At 36.6% G+C, this 24,389-nt stretch overlaps 1 protein-coding gene across 4 annotated transcripts in view; it reads left to right on the top strand.

Moving 5' to 3' along the window:
• The window catches only part of COL4A5 (collagen type IV alpha 5 chain), a 255,574-nt gene that overhangs the window by 200,622 nt on the left and 30,563 nt on the right, over window positions 1-24,389 (top strand). Inside the window, exons 37-42 of one of the 4 annotated variants that reach the window (XM_004769031.3) lie at window positions 15,285-15,411; window positions 19,082-19,162; window positions 20,489-20,587; window positions 21,108-21,158; window positions 22,371-22,556; window positions 24,271-24,279. In XM_004769031.3, the coding sequence (XP_004769088.1) occupies window positions 15,285-15,411; window positions 19,082-19,162; window positions 20,489-20,587; window positions 21,108-21,158; window positions 22,371-22,556; window positions 24,271-24,279 (553 nt within the window). Of the gene's footprint in view, window positions 1-15,284; window positions 15,412-19,081; window positions 19,163-20,488; window positions 20,588-21,107; window positions 21,159-22,370; window positions 22,559-24,270; window positions 24,280-24,389 lie in introns of all 4 variants that reach the window. The other 3 variants (XM_004769034.3, XM_013064829.2, XM_045068340.1) reach the window with 3 other exon arrangements.

Here is a 24,389-nt window from a genome sequence, read left to right as displayed (position 1 = left end):
AGGCAGGCAGAGAGAGAGAGAGAGGGAAGCAGGCTCCCTGCTGAGCAGAGAGCCCGATGCGGGACTCGATCCCAGGACCCTGAGATCATGACCTGAGCCGAAGGCAGAGGCTTTAACCCACTGAGCCACCCAGGCGTCCCTGTTCTTATAATAGTTTGTATTTCTTTGGTGTTGTGATCTCTCCTCTTTCATTCATGATTTTATTTATTTGGGTCCTTTCTCTTTTCTTTTTGATAAGTCGGGCCAGGGGTTTATCAATTTTATTAATTCTTTCAAAGAACCAGCTCCTAGTTTCATTGATTTGTTCTGTTGTTTTTTTGGTTTCTATTTCATTGATTTCTGCTCTGATCTTTATGATTTCTCTTCTCCTGCTAGGCTTAGGGTTTCTTTCTTGTTCTTTCTCCAGCTCCTTTAGGTGTAGGGTTAGTTTGTGTACCTGAGACCTTTCTTGTTTCTTGAGAAAGGCTTGTACCGCTATATATTTTCCTCTCAGGACTGCCTTTGTTGTATCCCACAGATTTTGAACCGTTGTATTTTCAGTATCATTTGTTTCCATGATTTTTTTCAATTCTTCCTTAATTTCCCGGTTGACCCATTCATTCTTTAGAAGGATGCTGTTTAGTCTCCATGTATTTGGGTTCTTTTCAAACTTCCTTTTGTGGTTGAGCTCTAGCTTTAGAGCATTGTGGTCTGATAATATTCAGGGAATGATCCCAATCTTTTGATACCGATTGAGTCCTGATTTAGGACCGAGGATGTGATCTATTCTGGAGAATGTTCCATGTGCACTAGAGAAGAATGTGTATTCTGTTGCTTTGGGATGAAATGTTCTGAATATATCTGTGATGTCCATCTGGTCCAGTGTCGTTTAAGGCCTTTATTTCCTTGCTGATCTTTTGCTTGGATGATCTGTCCATTTCAGTGAGGGGAGTGTTAAAGTCCCCTACTATCATTATATTATTGTTGATGTGTTTCTTTGATTTTGTTATTAATTGGTTTATATAGTTGGCTGCTCCCACGTTGGGGGCATAGATATTTAAAATTGTTAAATCTTCTTTTTTGGACAGACCCTTTGAGTATGATATAGTGTCCTTCCTCATCTCTTATTATAGTCTTTGGCTTAAAATCTAATTGATCTGATATAAGGATTGCCACTCCTGCTTTCTTCTGATGTCCATTAGCATGGTAAATTCTTTTCCACCCCCTCACTTTAAATCTGGAGGTGTCTTTGGGCTTAAAATGAGTTTCTTGGAGGTAACATATAGATGGGTTTTGTTTATTTATCCATTCTGATAGCCTGTGTCTTTTGACAGGGGCATTTAGCCCATTCACATTCAGGGTAACTATTGAGAGATATGAATTTAGTGCCATTGTATTGCCTGTATGGTGACTGTTACTGTATATGGTCTCTGTTCCTTTCTGATCTACCACTTGTCGGCTCTCTCTTTGCTTAGAGGACCCCTTTCAATATTTCCTGTAGAGCTGGTTTGGTGTTTGCAAATTCTTTCAGTTTTTGTTTGTCCTGGAAGCTTTTAATCTCTCCTTCTATTTTCAATGATAGCCTAGCTGGATATAGTATTCTTGGCTGCATGTTTTTCTCGTTTAGTGCTCTGAAAATATCATGCTAGCTCTTTCTGGCCTGCCAGGTCTCTGTGGATAAGTCAGCTGCCAATCTTATATTTTTACCATTGTATGTTACAGACTTCTTTTCCCGGGCTGCTTTCAGGATTTTCTCTTTGTCACTGAGACTTGTAAATTTTACTATTAGGTGACGGGGTATGGGCCTATTCTTATTGATTTTGAGGGGCATTCTCTGAACCTCCTGAATTTTGATGCTCGTTCCCTTTGCCATATTGGGGAAATTCTCCCCAATAATTCTCTCCAGTATACCTTCTGCTCCCCTCTCACTTTCTTCTTCTTATGGAATCCCAATTATTCTAATGTTGTTTCATCTTATGGTGTCACTTATCTCTTGAATTCTCCCCTCGTGGTCCAGTAGCTGTTTGTCCCTCTTTTGCTCAGCTTCTTTATTCTCTGTCATTTGGTCTTCTATATCACTAATTCTTTCTTCTGCCTCATTTATCCTAGCAGTGAGAGCCTCCATTTTTGATTGCACCTCATTAATAGCTTTTTTGATTTCAACTTGGTTAGATTTTAGTTCTTTTATTTCTCCAGAAAGGGCTTTTATATCTCTCGAGAGGGTTTCTCTAATATCTTCCATGCCGTTTTCGAGCCCGGCTAGAACCTTGAGAATTGTCATTCTGAACTCTAGATCTGACATATTACCAATGTCTGTATTGATTAGGTCCCTAGCCTTCGGTACTGACTCTTGTTCTTTTTTTTGTGTTGAATTTTTCTGTCTTGTCATTTTGTCCAGATAAGCATATATGAAGGAGCAAGTAAAATACTAAAAGGGTGGCAACAACCCCAGGAAAATATGCTTTAACCAAATTAGAAGAGATCCCAAATCGTGAGGGGGGAGAAAGGGGATAAAAAGAGGTTCAAAAAGGAAGAAAGGAAAAAAAAAATAAAAAAGAAAAAAAAGAAAAGAAAAGAATTTTAAAAAAGAAAACAAATAAGAAAAATATAAAAAAGAAAAAATATATATATTGGATAAACTAGTTAAAAAACATTAAAAAAGAAAAAGGTAAAAGTTAAAAAAAAATTTACCAGAAGTGAGAAAAAAAACAAAAAATGAAAAAGAAAAAAATTAAATTAACTGCAAGACTAAAAAAAAATCACAGGGAAAAAGCCATGAGTTCCATGCTTTGCTTTCTCCTCCTCTGGAATTCTGCTGCTCTCCTTGGTATTGAAACCACACTCCTTGGTAGGTGAACTTGGTCTTGGCTGGATTTCTTGTTGGTCTTCTGGGGGAGGGGCCTGTTGTAGTGATTCTCAAGTGTCTTTGCCCCAGGCGGAATTGCACAGCCCTTACCAGGGGCGGGGGTGTGTAATCCACTCGGGTTTGCTTTCAGGAGCTTTTGTTCCCTGAGCGCTTTCCGTAGAGTTCCAGAGGACGGGAATACAAATGGCGGCCTCCTGGTCTCCGGCTCAGAGGAGCCGAGATCCCAGGGCCCCACTCCTCAGTGCGCTCTCAGAGAACAGCGCCCAGTTACTCCCGTCTGCCTGACCTCCGGCCGCGCTCCGAGCTCACCGAGCCTGCGACCGGTTCAAGGTAACACCGAGCTGCGAGCTTACTGTCAGCTCTGTCTCTGTAGCCGGCTTTCCCGTTCCAATACCCGCAAGCTCTGCGACACTCAGACACCCCCGATCCTTCTGTGACCCTGCGGGACCTGAGGCCACGCTGACCCCGCGTGGGCTTCGCTCCAGTTTAGCCTCTGGAGCGATGTCCCTCAGTGGAACAGACTTTTAAAAGTCCCGATTTTGTGCTCCGTTGCTCCGCCGTTTGCCGGGAGCTGGCCCCTCCCCCCAGGTCTATCTTCCTGACGCTTTGGATTCACTTCTCCGCCGGTCCTACCTTTCAGAAAGTGGTTGTTTTTCTGTTTCCCGAATTACTGTTCTTCTTATCTTCGATCTGCCGATGGATTTTCAGGTGTTTGCAATCTTTAGATAAGCTATCTAGCTGATCTCCGGCTAGCTGAATTAGTCTCAGCCTGCTACTTCTCCGCCATCTTGAGTCCTCCTCATTTCGGTCATCTTTTAAAATCTTTTTAAATTTTTTTGTTTTTTCCTTTCTCAATGTTATTTTATTTTTTAGTGTTCCAAGATTCATTGTTTATGGACCACACCCAGTGTATTTCCTATCGATTTATAGAAGTACTTCATAAAGATGTATCTATTGTCTATTATATCTGTTGTTTTCTCCCAGTCAGTCATTTGTTTGTCTTATAACCCTGTTTACTGTACACTTATCATGTAGCGTACAAATTTTTTACATGGGCAATTTTTACATTTTTATATATTCATTCATTTAAAATGTACCTAATAAGTATGTGAGGTGAGGTGCCAGGTACTGCTTTAGGTGCTAGAGATAGAAAATGAATGAAACAAACTTACTGCCTGTGCAGAGCTTGCATCTAGTCAATAAAATAAATATGTTTATAGTGTGTTAGAAGGTATGGCAAAAGTTAAGTGAGGCTTGGGGATAGGAATTGCTGAGAATTGTTAAATTTTGAAATAGAGTAGTAAAAGAAAGCTGCTCTGAACACAGTCGATCTAGTGACATGCAGTGAGGAAATGAGTCATTCAAGCACCCTGAGGTGAGAGAGCATACCTGACATGTCTGAAGAACATAAAGGTGGCTAGTGTGGATTAAGCAGAATTAGGTGAAACAAAGTAAAAGATGAGATCAGGTTAGTAATGGGAGATAGATTATCTAGAGCCTTATAGATCATAGAAAGGGATTTTACTCCTGAGTGAAATGGGGAGTGACTGGAAGGAGTAACATGATTATACTTGAATTTGGGAATATAGCTCCTATTTTGGAACTAGATCATAGAGGAATAAGGATGAAAACAGTGAGACTGCTTATGACACTATTTAAATAATACAGACCAGAGATCTTGATAGTGTGGAATAGGGTGGTAACAGTGGAAATGATAGGAAACATTTAGAATCTGAATATTATTTTCCAGGTCAAGACAGAGAGATTTACTTTATGGAATATTAGAGGAGAGATATCATGGACTCTGAGAGGAAAGATAAGGATGACTCTAAGTTTTTATCCTGAACAAGTATGAGAATGGAGTTGCTACATACTAAGATAGGAGAGATTTGGGGAAGCAGAGTTGGTGGGAAAGATCAGGAGCATAATTTTCTGATTGTTATACAAACTTCTGTTTTTTAAATAATATTATAAAAATAGAACTATGTCTTTTCTTCCAGTACTTGTGTGTTTTGTTCTTCATATTCACATCTTTAATCCATGAGCTTCTTTCTCTATGTTGTGTGAGGTGAGGAAGTAACTTCATGTTTTCAAAATAAATATCCAGATAACCCAATCCCATCTGTTATAGATTCCATTCTTTACTCATTGATTTGAAATTCCATTTAAATTTTTTTCTAAATTGTTCATAAATATTTTTTTCTGGGCTGAGCAAATCTCAACATTTATATAATGGAACTAAATTCCATAACTCATATCTTAATTTATAATGAATGTCAGTGGAAAAAAAATGTTTCAATTGGCAAATATCCATAGTATATTCAACTCTTTAAGCAAGAGGTTAACTTCATTTCTTTCTCTATGCACCCTTCAAGTATATTTCAGTAAGCAAATTCTACACTAAACTTAGATACTTTCAGAGTTGATGAAACAAAGAAATCCTGTATGTGAAATAGTCTGTAGTTTCTTTCAGATGGTATTGTTTTATCATATAATGGTGACACATTGAGAAACATAAGATTTTATAGCGCAGTTCTTACTTTGCACAGTTCTGATACGCACAAATTTGTTAACACAATATAGTTAAATAACATCAGTCCACAACAACATAGTTCGAACTTATGTTACCACGGTCTGTTAGCTTTTCAATCCATAAATCACTATATACATAACTTGTGTATCATGTTCAGTGAACGGTTATTTCATTTCTTTCAAATTCTGTCAGTGATTAGTCATTGTGAAAATGTTATTCGCTTAATGCCCTAATAACAAAGCATGTAGTTTTGTTTTCTCTTTGTCTCTCATTGATAAGCCAATGTGGAATTTTAAAAGTATGGCTACTCAAAAGAGTAAATTAACCAACAAAGATGAAAGTGCAGCAAAAATGGGAAGTGATAACACTGGAAGTGACATTTAAAGCTAATATAAATAGCGTTACAGAAACATAGCCAACCATAGGAATGTTGACACTGCCACCATTGAGAGACTTTAGAGATGCAGACAAGGAAGTTAGTGAAAACAAACTTAGCAATATATGACTTTCCTCTATACATGTATAACTTACGTGAAGGGAGATTTTAAAGTTGTGGGAAGGGGCGCCTGGGAGGCTGAGTGGGTTAAAGCCTCTGCTTTCGGCTCAGGTCCTGATCCCAGGGTCCTGGGATTGAGCCCCACATCTGGTTCTCTGCTCAGCAGGGAGCCCGCTTCCTCCAATCTCTCTTTGCCTGCCTCTCTGAGTACTTGTGATCTCTGTCTGTCAAATAAATAAATAAATAAATAATCTTAAAAAAAAAGTTGTGGAAAAAACTTTTAAAGGTCGTGGAACAATCATATTTTTCTCATTATTATGATATATTTTACATGGTTTTAGCTTGCATCTTCATTTTAATAGTTCCATACTATTGTGCAAAGTGAGACTGCCTATATTATAAAGAGAGTAGAATTAAAGTTTCAGGAGACATAATAGTATGATTGGAGGATGTCAAGTGTAAGAAAAAAATTCTATAATTAGTAAGTTGTTAAAAACAAGGATACTGGTAGGGCAGTACAAGAGGGTAGCCTAAGAAGGTACTGAATATACCTCTTCACATGGACACAGGAAATCTGTAGCTACATAGGGAACAATTAATTCTCTCTGAAAAAGACCTGAAAACTAACTGAACAGCTTCCTTCACAACAAATAATAAAAGTGTCACATCAACAGGTAACAGAGGCAGAGATATGGTCTCATCCAAACCCCACCCCCACTAAGGTGATCCACAATCAGAAGGGATCTTACAAATCTGGACTGCCTCCCTGAGGAGTTAAGGGTTCATGTCCCACATCAAGCACCCTAACCCCTGGGACCTGTAACAGAGAGACCATTCTCCAAAATATCTGGCTTTGAAAACCAAAGGGGCTTATATCCCAAAGGGCTATAGGGGAACTGAGATGCATTTTTTAAAAAATATTTTATTTATTTACTTGACAGACAGAGATCACAAGTAGGCAGAGAGGCAGGCAGAGAGAGAGAGGGAAGCAGGCTCCCTGCTGAGCAGAGAGCCCAATGTGGGGCTCGATCCCAGGACCCTGGGATCATGACCTGAGCTGTACTCTCCTTTTACCTTGATAGTACTGGCAAGTGTAGCCAGCCCTGCACTCTCCCATTGCCCCACTAAATATGGCAGGCAAGCACCAGCCCTGGATTCTCCTGTGGCCCTGCAAAAGAGCCACATACCAGTTCTGTGCTCTTCATGGCCCCCATAAAAGCCAGCAGGTGCATGCAGTCCATACTGGAGTCACTCCTTAATCATCTGGCTCTGGTGGCCAGGAGCTTGCATTCCTGAATCCCATAGGACTATAACAATTAGAGAGACAGTTATTGGCATGCTACCACCTGCTCAGTGCCACCTCCACAACACTACACAGTGCACTGAAACAAATCCCCAGTCTGTCTGTGAAAAAGGCCTATTTACTTGTCTTGGAGCTTCAGCCTGAGGGGCAGACTTAAAGTTTGGCATACATCTAGAGGCTACAGGGGTGCTCTCAGGGAATGTAGGCTGGAGGATGCCATCTTTGTATCCTTCCTCAGCCTTGCTACGGCTTGCTGGTACCTCCCAGAAAGGATGTGATACATTTCTGAAGCCCTGACTTTTCCAGTACCTCCAGATCCATCTACTTTGCAGGCCAGCAAGATTTACTATTATGGTACCACAGGACCATATATATTGCATACTTTAAATTGCTATCTGAAGATCTAGCTTCCAATCAGCCTGAAACTAGGTGCCTAACTGTGATCCCCCCCTTTAGGACACTGGCAGGTCTTGGCACACCCTCAACAACTGGGACATATCAAGAATGACTTATGCTGCTTAGACAGAGGTTTGAGAGACAACAAGGAACTTAGGTCTAAAGTTGATGGATAAGTTGTACCTTTTACACAAGGCTACTCCTTCAAGACTGGGGGAAATAGCTGTTTTGCTGAAGAATACAATAACTGAATTGAAAAGTACATGAGAGTGTTGAAAAAGAGACTATATGAAGCAGAGGAAGTGCTCTAGAAGACAAGTATGAAACCCAAATAGAACATCAAAAAGGAAAAAAAAACTTAAAAAGTAAAGATAGCTTAAGGGACCTGTGAGACAACATAAATCTCAAAAACATTTGCATTATAAGGGGTTCCAGGAAGAGAAGAGAGAGATAAAGGAGAAGGAAATTTATTTAAATAATGGCTGAAAACCTCCCTAATCTGAGGGAGGTAATGTTCAGATCAAGAAAGACCATAGAGACCTGAGTAAGATGAACCCCAAAAGATCAATAGTAAGACACATTATAAGTAAACTGTCAAAAGTTAAAGAGAGAATCTCAAAAGCAGCAAGAGGAAAACCCCTTGTTTGGTACAAGGGAGCCCCAATAAGACTATAAGCAGATTTTTCAGCAGAAATTTTGTAGGCCAATCAGGAATAGGACAGTACATTCAAAATCCTAAAAGGAAGAAACTTTCAAACAAGGAGGTTCCTCAAAATGTTGAAAATAGAACTGCCCTATGACCCAGCAATTGCACTATTGGGCATTTACCCTAAAGATACAAATGTAGTGATCCAAAGGGACACATGCACCCGAATGTTTATAGCAGCAATGTCCACAATAGCCAAACTATGGAAAGAACCTAGATGTCCATCAACAGATGAATGGATCAAGAAGATGTGGTATATATACACAATGGAATACTATGCAGCCATCAAAAGAAATGAAATCTTGCCATTTGCAACAACATGGATGGAACTAGAGCGTATCATGCTTAGCGAAATAAGTCAAGCAGAGAAAGACAACTATCATATGATCTCCCTGATATGAGGAAGTGGTGATGCAACATGGAGGCTTAAGTGGGTAGAAGAAGAATAAATGAAACAAGATGGGATTGGGAGGGAGACAAACCATAAGTGACTCTTAATCTCACAAAACAAACTGAGGGTTGCCGGGGGGAGGGGGTTTGGGAGAAGGGGGTGGGATTATGGACATTGGGGAGGGTATGTGATTTGGTGAGTGCTGTGAAGTGTGTAAACCTGGTGATTCACAGACCTGTACCCCTGGGGATAAAAGTATATGTTTATAAAAAATAAAAAATTAAAAAAAAAAGTAAAAAAAAAAAAAGAATACTCTCCCCAGCATAGTTGTCATTCAGAGTTGACAGAGAGATAAAGATTTTTCCAATCAAAAGCTAAAAGAGCTCATCTCCATTAAACTAGCCTTACAGGAAATATTAAAAAGGGACTTCTTTAAGATGAAAAGAAAAGTGCATTAGTGACAAGAAAATATACGAATATATAAATCTCAAAGGTAAAAGTAAATATATAGTAAAATGGATTAATCACTTATAAATCTAGTATGAAAATTAAGAGACAAAAGAACTAAAAGTAACTCTAAGTACAATAATCAGCTAAGGGATGCACAAAATGAGAAGATGTAATATGTGACATCAAAAACATAAAATGAGGGGGGAATAAAAATGCAGTTTTCAGATGTATTCAGACTTAAGTTGCTATCAACTTAAAATAGAAAAAGATCAGTGAAACTAAGAGTTGGTTCTTTGAAAAGATAAGCAAAATTGACAAACCTTTAACTAGACTCACCAAGAGAGGTCTCAAATAAAAAATTAAATCAGAAATGAAGGAAGGATTTACAGCTGACACCACAGAAATATAAAAGATCATAAAAGACTATTATAAATAATTATATGCCAACAAATTGGAGAGCCGAGAAGCAATGAATAGATTCCTAGAAACATACAGTCTTCCAAGATTGAATCATGAAGGAATACAAAATCTGAATAGACTGATTACTAGTACAGCAATCCAGATTGAATCAGTAATCCAGAAAACCTCCCAAGGAACACAAGTCTAAAACCAGACGACTTCACTGGTGAATTCTACCAAACATTTAAAGATTTAACATCTATGCTTCTCAAACTTTTCCAAAATACTGAAGGTCAGAGAACACGTTTGAACTCATTTTATGAGGCCAGCATTACACTGATACAAAAACGTTAAGGACACCACAGGGGAAAAAAAAAAAGAAAGAAAATTACAGTCCAGTATCCTTAATGAACATAGATGCCAAAATCCTCAACAAAATATTAGGAAACCAAATTAAACAATGTAACAACTGAAAGGATCATATGCCACAATTAAATGAAATTTATTCCAGAGATGCACGAATGGTCTACATCTACAAATCAATAAATATGATACATCACATTAATAAAATAAAGGATAAAAACTCTCAACAAATGAGCATAGAGGGAGTATATTGCAACATTATAAAGGTCATATGTGAGAAGCCCACAGCTAACATCATACTCAGTTGTGAAAAGCTCAAAGTTCTTCCTCTAAGATTAGAAACAAAACGAGGATGCCAGTTTTTACAACTTTTATTCAACATAGCATTGGAAATCCTAGCCAGAGCAATTAGGCAAGAAAAAGAAGTGAAAGCCATCCAAATTGCAAAGGAAAGAGTAAAAACTGTTACTATTTGCAGATAAATATATGTATATGTGTGTATGTGTATTTATACTTATATTTATAAAAAACCCTAAAGACTCCACCAAAAACTGTTAGAGCTAATAAATAAATTCAGGAAAATCACTGGTTATATAATCAACATTCAGAAATCTGATGCATTTCTATATATTCTATATACTATATAATACCAACTATCAGAGAAATTAAAGAAACACTCCCATTTACAATTGGATCAGAATGAATAAAATACTTAGGAATAAATTTAACTGAGGAGATGGAAGACCTATACTCTGAAAACTATGATACTGATGAAAGAGATTGAAGAGACAAATAAGTGTGAAGATACTCATGGATTGGAAGAATTAATATTGTTAAAATGTCCATATTACCCAAAGCAATATACTGATTCACTGCAATCCTCATCAAAATCCTAATGGTACCTTTCAAAGAAATAAACCAAACAACCCTAAAATTTTATGGAACCACAAAAGATTCTGAGTAGCCAAAACAAGGTTGAAAAAGAAAAACAAAGCTGGAGGTAATACAGTATTTCAAACTGTATTACATAGCTAACCATAGTAATCGAAATAATATGGTATTGGCATTAAAGCAAACATGAAGATCGATGCAATAGAATACAGAGCCCAGAAATGAACCCACACAAATATAGTCAATTAATTTATGACAAAGCAAGAATATACAATGGGGAAAGCACAGTTGCTTTTATAAATGGTATTGGGAAAAGTTATAGCCATAGGCAAAGGAATAAAACTAGACTACTGTCTTACACTATACACAAAAATTAACTCAAAATGGATTAAGGATTTAAATGTAAGTCCTGAAACCATAAAACTCCTAGAAGAAAACAGGCAGTAATCTCCTTGACATTGATCTTGGCAATGTTTTTCTGGATATGTCTCCAGAAACAAAGGCAATAAAAGCATATTAATCAAGAGAGATTACACCAAACTAATCTGCACAGCCAGAGAATTTACCAAGTGAAAAGGCAACCTACTGACTGTAAGAAAATATTTGCAAATCATATGCTGATAAGGGCTTGATATCCAAAATATGCAAAGAACTTATACAACCATTAAAAATGAAATAAAGAATCCAATTAAAAATGGGCTAGAGCAACTGAATAAACATCTTTCCAAAGAATGCATACTGATGGTCAACAGGTATATGAAAAGGTACTTGACAACTCATCGACAGGGAAATGCAAATCAAAACCACAATGAAATATCACTTCACACCTGTTAAAATGGCTGTTATAAAAACAAGAAGTTTTAGCAAGTGTTACCAAAGATGGGGAGAAATAGCAACCCTTGTGCACTGCTGGTGAGAATGTAAATTAATACAGCCACTGTGAAAAATAGCATGGAGGGTCCTCAGAAAAATAAAAATATTCTGGAGAAAATTCCATGTGTGCTCAAGAAGAATGAGTATTCTATTGTTTTAGGGTGAAATGTTCTGTATATATCTATGAGGTCCATCTGGTCCAATGTGTCAATCAATGCTCTTATTTCCGTATTGATTTTCTACTTGAATGATCTATTACTGACAGTGGCGTGTTAAGATCCCCTACTGTTCATGTATATATATCAATATGACTCTTTATCTTGATTAACAGTTGTCTTTGTAGTTGGCTGCTCCCGTATTGGGGGCATAAATATTTACATTTGTTAGATCTTCTTGGTGGATAGACCCTTTAAGAATGATGTAGTGTCCTTCTTTATCTCTGACTACAGTCTTTAGTTTAAAATCTAATTTATCTGATAATGAGAATCACTACCCCAGGCCCATTGACATGAAAAATGCTTCTCCATCCCTTCACTTTCAGTCTAGATGTATCCTTAGGTTCAGAATGGGTCTCTTGTAGACAACATATGGACCGGTTCTGTTGTTTTATCCAGTCTGCAACTCTGTTCCATTTTATGGGAGCATTTAGGCCATTAACATTGAGAGTGATTATTGAAATACACGTTTTTATTGACACGTTGCCTCTGAAGTCCTTGTTTCTATAGATTGTCTCTGTAAATTTCTGTTTTATGACACTCTTGGGTTCTTTCTTCTTTTATAGAATCCCCCTTAATATTTCTTGTAGTGCTGTCTTGGTGCTCACATACTCTTTTAAACCTCGCCAGTCTTGGAAGCTCTTTGTCTCTCCATGCATTTTGAATGTCAACCTTGCTGTACAAAGTATTCTTGGCTGCATGTTCTTTTCATTTAGTGCCCTGAATATGTCTTTCCAGCCCTTTCTGGCTTGCCAGGTTTCTGTGGACAGGTCTGACATTATTTTGATGGACCTTCCTCTGTACGTAAGGAATCTCTTCCCTCTAGCTGCTCTCAAAAGCTCTTGTCTAAACTTATGATTCATCAGTCTTACAATCAAGTACTCGAGGTCTTTCTAGATTCCTTGGATGAATGGATAAAGAAGATATGGTCCATATATACAATGGAGTATTATGCCTCCATCAGAAAGGATGAATACCCAACTTTTGTATCAACATGAACGGGACTGGAAGCGATTATGCTGAGTGAAATAAGTCAAGCAGAGAGAGTCAATTATCATATGGTTTCAGTTACATGTGGAGCATTAGGAATAACATGGAGGACATTGGGAGATGGAGAGGAGAAGTGAGTTGGGGGAAATTGGAGGGGGAGACTAACCATGAGAGACTGTGGACTCTGAGAAACAAACTGAGGGTTTTGGAGGGGAGGAGGGTGGAGGGTTGGGTGAACCTGGTGGTAGGTATTATGGAGGTCACATATTGCATGGAGCACTGGGTGTGGTGCATAAACAATGAATTTTGGAACACTGAAAAAAAATAAAATTAAGTAAAATTTTATAAAAGAACTATTATATGATCTATCAATTCCACTTCTGGATATTTATCTAAAGAAAATGAAAACACTAACTTGAAAGGATAAACCCATCCCCATGTATATTGTAGCATTATTTACAATAGTCAAGATGTGAAAGCAACCTAAGTGTTCATTGGTATATGAATAGATAAAGAAAATGTGGGATATATATACAGTGGGATATTACTGAGCCATATAAGAATGAAATCTTGCCATTTGGGACAACATGGATGGACCTTGAGGGCATTATGCTAAGTGAAATAAGTTAGAGAAAGACCAGTACCATATGATCTAGTTTATATGTGGAATCTAAAAATAAATAAATAGACAAAAACGTTTAAATAATGAGCTAATAGATACAGAGAACAAAGTTGTGGTTGCCAGAGATGGGGGTGAAATATTGGAAGGGGGGTGAAATGGGTGAAGAGGTTTAAAAAGTATAGACTTAGCTATAAACTAAGTGATCAGGATGTAATGTACAGCATGGTGACTGTAGTTAATACTCTATCATATATTGAAAGTTGCTAAGAGAGAAAATCCTGAAAGTTTTTATCACAAGAACCAAAAATTTTGTAACTATATATGATGATGGATGTTAACTAGATTTATTGTAGTGATCATTTTACAGTATATACAAATATCAAATTGTGTTGTACACCTGAAACTAATGTTATATGTCAATGTTATCTAAATAAAATTCTATCAAAGGATGACATTTGAAGAAATGTGGATATTTGTTTCTTAAGTCTATTCAAGTCATGTCAAGCTTTTGCTTTGTAAATAGAACTGTCCTTTCTCAGAGTGATTTGTAAGATTTCTGGCCAGTTTGTCGATGTTCTGAGTATGCTCTTCTTCATCTTCTTTTTTTTAATTTCTTCTTGCAGACCTTTTTGGAAGTGCATTGTTTTCTCTGAAAGTGTATGAATGATAAAAACTTAGATAAAACTTAAATTAGCAAATTTTAGTCCTTTTCAGAAGCCCTGGTGAAATATTAACTTTCTTTATGCAATTTAGAATAGGGTCATAGAGTGGTGAGAAATGTAGTGGGGAACTGAGTGCTAGTTGAAATTAACAGATTGTGGTTGTTTATAGAACTTAACATTATCATAAGTCACCAGGAGCTTGTTTACTGCCTTTCAGATTTACCATTAGCAGACTATTGGAATTTTCTTATTTTTCATTTTGATATATAAATGTCATTGGTAAATGAATAGCAAGAAGAATTATAGTTTATTCAAAGCTTTCCTGTGTAAATATCTAAGATGGAACCAGTTCAATCCAAAATTTAATTGTATACTTATTATGTGTATAAAAATGTGCTAGATGTTTGATTTATAAGGGTTCAGAACAAAATACATGTATTTCCAGCCCAGTGGGATGTAAGGAGAAAAGGAATTAGTTGAAAAGGCTTTTGCCATAATGCAGAATCATTTAAGTCACAAGTAGATGATCTTATTCACCTAGGCAACCATAAGCACTACATGTTAAGATTAAATTTACTTTTTACAGTAGAACCTACTGTAACTATTTGACATAATTTGTCAATAATATTTGACATAATTATTGTAAGCATTGAATTTCATTGTAGCATACTAGGGATAACAATCACAGATTCAAATCAGACTATCTGGATCCAAATGCAGACTCCACAACTTATTAGTTGCAACACTGTAAAATGGGATAGTGTGTTTCTTACTGAAGTGTTAAGGACTAATGAGTAATGCATCTACGTATTGTAGAAATAGCGTGAACTCTGGAGTCTGACAAACCTTGGTTCAAATTCTAATTCTGCCACTTGCTAGAGCCATTAGGCACTTGAATTCTCCAAGATTCAGTTTTCTCATTTATAAGTAGATATAAGTAGAGATGATAAAGCCTAACTCAAAGAGCTATTGTGATGATTAAACAAAGCATTTTCAAGTTAAATTTCTGCAAGTGATTAAAAAAGCATTTTATGTACAGCACTTATCAGAGTGCCTGACATAAAATAAAAGCTCTATAAATAATGTTATGTTGTTATACAATCTACATCATGTAGAGACTCAGTTTTATCTTCTTATTCATGGTTTTAGGGTGAACCTGGTCTGCCTGGATACCCAGGAAACCCTGGAATCAAGGGTTCTAGGGGAGATACTGGATTGCCTGGATTACCAGGGACCCCTGGAGCAAAAGGACAACCAGGCCTTCCTGGATTCCCTGGTAATATTCCTTTTCTTAAATGTTTCCTTCTCTCCTTCCTGTCTACTCTAACCCATCCCACAGAGCAACTTCTTATTTGGCAGACTGCTGTTTTCTTTCCCAATGAGATACTGACTAGCAACATAATCTTGAACCAGCTTTTTTTAACTTTTCTTTGCCCAAATTTCTTTCTGTATAAAATGAGAATGAGTATTACCAGCTCAGCAGGACAATATCCTGTGGGCGAAAACTATTTGGTAGAGCATTTTTCAATCTTGGCGCTGCTAGCCACAAGTCAATTAAGAGGCCTTACTATTTTTGTAGGTGATAACATACGCTACCAAACTTTAGCCTGCCACTGATTGTCTTAGAGAGTTGTGCTCAGGCACACAGTGGGATGGCTGTTGGTAGGACAACTCTTCAGCTCATTTATATGATAAGGACTGAGTCATGCAAGCAAAGGGACTTAGCATTATAGTCAAGTAAGTAGCCTGAACTACCTTGTTATACTATCTGCTCTGGTTATGCTTGTATTTCATTTGTTTGTTTGTCTTTTGGATTGCACAGTGGCATGGATAGAGTGGGCCTTTGGTTATCTTTTCCTTAACATTTTGCTGAAGTATAATGTAGAGTAAAATGTACAAGACTATAGATGAGTTTTCACCCATATATAATTCGTGTACCCACCACACATATCAAGATATAAAATAGTTCCCTTGCCTCATAAAGTTTTACCCAGGCCCCTTCACAGTGAAACCACCTCCCAAGGTAACCACTACTGTGATTTCTATTATCATCAAGTAATTTTACCTGTTTTTGAAATTAATATAAATGGAATCATACAGGTTATATCCCTCCATCTGGCTTCTTTCACTCATGTCTGTAAGATTCATTTTTCTTGTTGCATGTGTCAGTAGGTTGTTTTTTTTAATAATTACTCTATAATATTCCATTGAAGAAATACGTAATATTCCATTGAAGAAATACATAAAATCAATTACCCATTCACCTGTTGATGGACTTCTGTGTTGTTTCTAGTTTGAGATTATTAAAAAAGATGCTGTTAACATTCTTTAACATGTCTTTTTGTGGACATACATACTCATTTCTCTTAGACAATAACTTCATAGTATTATTACTGAATTATAGAGTAGGTATACATTTAACTTTAGTAGATGGTGCCATTTTCCAAAGTGATTTTATAAGTTACAGTCTCACATGCAATGTATGAAATGTTCCTGGGTGGCTCCTGGTGTCTTGTCATAATTATATTGTGGTTAGTACACCTCACCTCATTTGGTATCGTCAGTCTTTTTAATTTTAGCTGTTCTGGTGGGTACATAGAAGTGTCATAGTGAAGTTTTGTTTTACATTTTTAAATGAATGACTATATTATTAAACACCTTTCCATATACTTATTGGCCATTTGGATAGCATCTTTTTGAAATGCCTGCTCCATGTTTTCTTACTCACATTTATTGGATTGTTTACCCTTTTTCCTTATTGACATAGGACAGTTCTTTATATATTTGGAATATGAGCCCTTGTCAGATACATGTATTACAAATACATTCTTTCTGTCTCAAATATGCCTTTCATTCCTAATGCTATTGTGTGATATTTTCTTAATACTGTTGTGTGACAATCAAAAGTTATTTTTTTCAAAAGTTAATTTTAATAAAGTTCAGTTTATTACTTTTCTTTCATAGTTAGTGCTTTTTGTCTCCTATTACAAAATATTTGCCTATTCAAGTTTATGGAAATATTCTTCTATTTTTTCTGTAACATTTAATATTTAAGCTTTTATATTTAGGTTTATGATTTGTTCGAATAAAAATATTTTTATGGTATGAACTAGGGGTCAAGGTTCATTTTTTAAATACAGATATTCAAATGCTCCACACTGTTTTTTTTTCTTTTAAAGAACCTGAGATCTTCTGTTCTTCTCATCAAAAGACACCGTTAAGGAAATGAATAGAGAAACCACAGACTAGGAGAAAATACTTACAAAACAAATCTGACAAATGACTGATATCTGGGATATGTAAAGAGCTTCTACAATTCAATAATAACAAGATATACAATCCACTTTTTTTTTTAATTTTTTAGTTTTTATAAACATGTATTTTTATCCCCAGGGGTACAGGTCTGTGAATCACCAGGTTTACACACTTCACAGCACTCACCAAAGCACATACCCTCCCCAATGTCCATAATCCCACCCCCTTCTCCCAAACCCCCTCCCCCCAGCAACCCTCAGTTTGTTTTGTGAGATTAAGAGTCACTTATGGTTTGTCTCCCTCCCAATCCCATCTTGTTTCATTGATTCTTCTCCTACCCACTTAAGCCCCCATGTTGCATCACCACTTCCTCATATCAGGGTACAATCCACTTTTTTTAAATGGGGAAAACTTTCAACAGATGTTTCACAAAAGAAGATATATGGATGGCTAATAAGCACATAAAAAAGTTGATCAATGGGACGCCTGGGTGGCTCAGTTGGTTAAGCGGCTGCCTTCAGCTCAGGTCATCATCCCAGCATCCTGGGATCGAGTCCCACATCGGGCTCCTTGAGCCTACTTCTCTCTCTGTCTCTGCCTGCCACTCTGTCTGCCTGTGCTCGCTCTTGCACTCTCTCTCTCTAACAAATAAATAAATAAAATCTTTTTTTAAAAAAGTTGATCAATATTATTAGCTATCAGAGAAATACAAATTAAAACCACAGTGAAGTAGCACTATATTCCTACCAGAATGGTTACTATTAAAACAACTGATATCAAGTTAAGCAGAGAGAGTCAATTATCATATGGTTTCACTTATTTGTGGAGCATAACAAAAAGCATGGAGGACATGGGGAGTTAGAGAGAAGGGGGTTGGGGTAGATTGGAAGGGGAGGTGAATCCTGAGAGACTATGGACTCTGAAAAACAATCTGAGGGGTTTGAAGTGGTGGGGGGGTGGGAGGTTGGGGTACCAGGTGGTGGGTATTATAGAAGGCACGAATTGCATGGAGCACTGGGTGTGGTGAAAAAATAATGATATTGTTATGCTGAAAATAAATAAATTAAAAAAAAAAAACAACTGATATCACCATATGTTGTACAAGGATTTGGAGCAAATGGAATTCTTAAATACTGTTGTGAATGTCAAATGGTTTGGCAACTTGTTTTTTTTTTTAATGAGGTGCACCATATGCCTACTCTGTGTCAGCAGTTCCATTCCTATCTAGGTATTTATCCAGAATAAATTAATACATATATCCACAAAAATACTGATGCAGAAATATTCATAGCAGCATTACTCATAATAGTTAAAAACTGAAAGTAGAACAGGTTTCCATAAGTAGAATAGATATTTACAATATCTAAAACCCGACAATGACCCAAATGTCTGACAATAGATGAATGAATTAAAAACTTGGTATATTCACACAATGGAATCCTACCAGTTCTACCAGTGTAGTATTGTGGTGATTATTTTTATTATGAATATATCATAATGCCAGCCTGTGGATAAATCACTTTAAAACTTAAAATTACCCTTAAAAATGTTCAGCAAATACCAGCATCCTCCTTGCTTTTTCCCCCATTCTTCACTGTTTCTGTGCTAACACTATAAATTGTAATTTTGAGTTGTAATTCTTAAAACAATGCAGTTTTTATTTCATTATTAAATTGAACTCTTTATTCTAGGAACCCCAGGACTTCCTGGAGCAAAAGGTATTAATGGTCCTCCTGGGAACCCTGGCCTTCCAGGAGAACCTGGTCCTGTAGGTAAGTATAAAACCTAAGGATTAGTTGTAACTAAGGCTCATATTCATTTGGGAAAGTCAAATCATTTCTGGGAGCTGTGAACATTTTTAAGACAAGGAAACATGATGATCATTCACTTAGTTCTACTTGTTACGTACAAAGTGAGCAACTCTTTTTTTTTTTTCCTTAAGATTTTATTTACTTATTTGACAGAGAGATAGTGAGAGCAAGAACACAAGCAGGGGGAGTGGGAGAGCGAGAAACAGACTCTCCACTGAGCAGGGGCCCACTAACATGGGGCTCAACCCTAGGACCCTGGGATCATGACCTGAGCTGAAGACAAAAGCCCAGCCGACTGAGCCACCCAGGCGCCCCTGAAGTGAACAACTCTTAGTAAAAGTTACTTAAAATTATTACTTTGGAGCCTTATTTGAGGGTTCTTCCCAGGGAGAGTTATTTCAAGTATCCTGCAATTAGTGGAAGGTCTGGTGTTTTTCAGAATAGCAAAGGATAGCAAAGTAATTCACTGAATTCTAAAGCAAGTCACTTCTCTGGCCCCATATATGAGGCCTGTAATAGGACGCCATTCCACCTCCACATCTTACTCTCCTTGATATTCTAAAGCTAGATTAAAATGAGAAACTGAAAGTTTTTGGATACTGAGTTTATAATAAATTTCTTCCTTATTCTTACCAGCCTTTATTTCTTATGTGCTTCTTTTTCAAAAGATTTTGTGTTTTATTTTTTTTATAAATTTATTTATTTTCAGAAATACAGTATTCATTATTTTTTCACCACACCCAGTGCTCCATGCAATCTGTGCCCTCTATAATACCCACCACCTGGTACCCCAACCTCCCACCCCCCGCCACTTCAAACCCCTCAGATTGTTTTTCGGAGTCCATAGTCTCTCATGGTTCACCTCCCCTTCCAATTTCCCCCAACTCCCTTCTCCTCTCTAACTCCCCATGTCCTCCATGCTATTTGTTATGCTCCACAAATAAGTGAAACCATATGATAATTGACTCTCTCTGCTTGACTTATTTCACTCAGCATAATCTCTTCCAGTCCCGTCCATGTTGCTACAAAAGTTGGGTATTCGTCCTTTCTGATGGAGGCACAATACTCCATAGTGTATATGGACCACATCTTCCTTATCCATTTTATTTTATTTTATTTTATTTCTTTTCAGTGTTCCAGCATTCCTTTTGTGATTTAAAGGGGTGTCTCAGAGGTACTTTGTGTCATTTGAACGGAACTATTTGAGCTAGTATGGAAAGAATGGGGGATATAGAAGGAAAGGGAATTGGGAGGATAGGTATAAGCTTCTATACCCTATGCTTTTAGGTGGTGGAGGTCGTCCTGGGCCACCAGGTCCTCCAGGTGAAAAAGGCAACCCAGGTCAAGATGGTATTCCTGGACCAGCTGGACAGAAAGGCGAACCAGGTGCTCTATTTTTTATCGTTCCTAATTTTCTAATTTCTTCCTTGTCTTCTTTAACTTTTGCCCTTTTTTAACCCACAATGAAATTATATCTTCTTAACCTCTAAGCTACTACACACTTCCCTTCCTACGTATCTTCTTACAATCTATACTAAGAATATTACTTCACGTTTATCAGTCAGGATACCTCCTTCTTATAAAAGCTCTATATCCTTTCTTGCCCAGGTTTCATGTGAAGTAACCCAGCTGCTTTTATCTTTTCTGCATGACTTTGTTTCACTATGAAATCTATATTCCATTTATAGATCTGTATGTATACAAAGATGTATTTAATGCTTATCACAAGTAGAATATGTTTTTAAAGTTTTCTCATGTTAGAATTATGGTTCCGTGTTGGAAACAAATCTTCTGCATATTTTGTATAACATTGTAGCACTCAGTAAACAACTGAACGATCCAAAATAATTTGTCCTTGTTTCATTTATTATTATCTGTTTGAGATTTTTGGTTTATGCTCTGACAGGTCAGCCAGGCTTTGGAATCCCAGGACCCCCTGGACTCCCAGGACTTTCTGGTAAACTTTAATAAAACATGCTAGATCAGTCCATATAACGAGTATGTGTTCCAGTACATTTATGTTTCCATCTCCACTATATACTGTTATAAAATGCACATACAACCCAGAAAACTCAAAGCTAAACTTACAGCTTAAAGCAGTTCTTAATTAACAATTTAGTAGAAAGAGTTGTGCTATATAAAATGCATTCTTAAAGAAATTCATTGATTTCATAAGTAAATGCTGAGGAAATGATAAAGAAAGCAAATTTGTAGAAAGATGTAGATTTCACTGATTTTTTTAAAAAGTCTTTCAGCCAGAAAACAAAACAAATCAAAACAAAACACTCTTTTTTCCTCATGGAAACAAAACCAAGGTAATACTAGGAAACAGTTTAGAAATCTGTACCAGTAATAAAAATGGAAAACTTTGTATTAATATGCATCTTGTGTTTTGGGTGGGCATATGCTCATACACATCTTTGTGCAATCTCTTGTTCTAACTTTCGTTGTAAGCGCCAGAGCATTAATTGAATGTCTAAATGTGTGTGCAGATATGCTTGTTTATGTTCTGAAATGCCCATTAGCTACTCTATGGATGTTTTTTTCAAACTACAGACATATTGCCTAGAAATTCCTATATCCTTCCCATGATCCCAATGTCAAAATCATTACTTTAATGTGCTACTGTTACATCACTTTCAGTCATGTTGGTGGTATAGAAAAAAATGTTGAGAATAATTTGGGTTAGGATTCTAAATCTTGAATACAATTGTCTCCAGGGACACACAGTAACCATTGAAGATCCATATCTTCATTAGTCTCAAAATTAGCCTCAAAATATATGTTTAAGGAATTTCCTGCATCCATCTCTAACCTATTTGTGCCAATACTTTAAACCTTTCTATTTTTTTGTTTTTTATTTTCTTGCAGCTATCAGTCATGTGATCATTGCTCTGTGTCCTAATACAAAGGATATCTTTCAGAATCCAAGCTATTATTGTTTTTATATTTCTATACATACTCTAATAAATATTTCTGATAACAGTTGAATATATTTCATAAAAGGAATGGGTTTTTTGGACGGGTGAGGGATTTGGTGGGAGATAGAACTGATCCTGGCAAATCCTATCACTTGTTCTAATAAGAATGAATAGATTTAGCCTCACAGGCAGGCCTATTACAGGCAGTATCATTTAATGTGTTTCTTAATGTCACTTTGCTTTCCTAGGTCAAAAGGGTGATGGAGGATTACCTGGCATTCCAGGAAACCCTGGCCTTCCTGGTCCAAAGGGAGAACCAGGCTTTCAGGGTTTCCCTGGTGTGCAGGGTCCCCCAGGCCCTCCTGGTTCTCCAGGTCCAGCTCTGGAAGGCCCTAAAGGCAACTCTGGGCCCCAGGGTCCTCCTGGGAGACCAGGTATGTACATGAGTGGTAGGGTAATGGTCTGTATATTCATTAATTTATTTCCTTTTGCTGGCAGGTTATTCAGTCTTTAGGACTTTAGATTCTGTAAGAACTCCTTACTAATAAATAACTTATTTTTTACCTAGCTCCATCCATTTCTGTGGCATCTAATAATTATTTTCAGTAATGTCTTTCATCATTTACTTAAAGTTGCTAAAACAAACCACTTGGAGGAAAAAAGGAAATGGTGGATTTATTAGTCTTTTTATTAAACATTAAACTATACTGATAACCTGGCAGCAAAATGCCATCTGCATTTTTAATGTGAGCTTCCCAGCATGTCATCACAGAAAGCACTTTAGTGATCACCCCATAGATGCTTGCGGTCCATACCAAAAGTGTTGCTATGGTTCTGTCGTATGATCAGCAAATGTCACCAAACACAATAAAAAAATTTTATCTTCTCTAGGAACTAGGCAATCAAATTTGTCTTCAACATCACAGCATGATTAAATTGAATAGCAATCTCTTCATACCAGCTTCATGTCTCTACCTCATTTGTCTTGTGTTAACTGCTCTTTTAGTCTCAATTTGCATCCAGTGTTCACTTTTCATTTTGTGTATGTGCTTTGTCACTTCATTTTGCTGTTTGGAAATGCTTGTTTTCATCAGGGATTAATGTTGCTGAGCCCAACACTGGTGACAGATTATTAACAGACTTTTGGGACTTAATATTCAGTTTTTATATTTTGAGATATTAAAAACTTGGCCCTCATTGAAAGCTTAAAAAGAAACAAAACATTTATCCTTTTGGCCTTTGAAAGTCTCTGACTCATTTTTAAAATGTATTTAAAAATAAAAATCTCCATTTAAATTACCATAAACTCTGAAGTGATTGGAGTTAATTTTAGTAAGATATGCTCTGAAAACATAAATAAAATGATATAAAATACTTTGTTCAGAGGATCATTTTCAAAACCAGATTTTATCCTATCTGAGTTGGCTGTTTATAGAAGGTGTTGATAGTTTTACCTTGTTTTACTATTGAAGAAAACCAGTGAAAACCACCTCAGCCGTATTAACTCTTGCATGTCAAGAATTGACACCAATATCTTGCTTGTTATGCATGTTATCTTTGCATGCATCAAACATAGCTTGTTATGCATGTTATGCTTGCAATGTTATATATGCAATAATTACAAAATAAACCAAACTGTTATCATTTTTTATAATTGGCACTCTGATTATTTGTTCTTTACTGGTAATGGAGCTCACTGTATAACATTTTAGTGAAATTTGTCAACATAAAGTCATTAGTCACAAAGGTGCTTTTAAAAATTTACTGTTTCTAAATAGCAGGAAGAAGAACATCTACCTGATGAGTAGTTTGTAACTTCTCAGTTTGTTCATAAACTACAAATTAAAATGTAGTTTTAAACCAAGTTGATCTTAGAGTTAATTATTTTTGAGCTCATGGTAATGATTATTATAAAACCATATATCACATGTGCTATCTTTATTTTAGTGCTGATGCTAAGTGGTAATAATTTGGTTTATCTACAGGTGCATGAATGTGAACTTCCAGAGTATTCTTTTATTGAATTAAAGTTTAACTTGAAAGAAGTTAGAGTTATGCTTTAGTTTCTTGATATTGCTAACAATTTTGATATTTTTCCTTTTTGTTAATGATGACATTGGGCCTTGGTGAACTTTGATCCCTATCCAGGTCCTCCAGGTTAGCTCCTTAACTCCAGAGTAGTAACTGCATGAACTTTGAAACTTTTCTTAAATATATATACGTATATATATACACACACACACACATATGTATGTATATGTGTGTAT

The sequence above is a fragment of the Mustela putorius genome, unplaced genomic scaffold (genome assembly GCF_011764305.1).
Source record: "Mustela putorius furo isolate JIRA1106 unplaced genomic scaffold, ASM1176430v1.1 tig00003901_pilon_pilon_pilon, whole genome shotgun sequence".
Lineage (NCBI taxonomy): Eukaryota > Metazoa > Chordata > Mammalia > Carnivora > Mustelidae > Mustela > Mustela putorius.
Note: the sequence above shows the minus strand (reverse complement) of the source record. Positions and strands in the feature narration are given on the sequence as shown.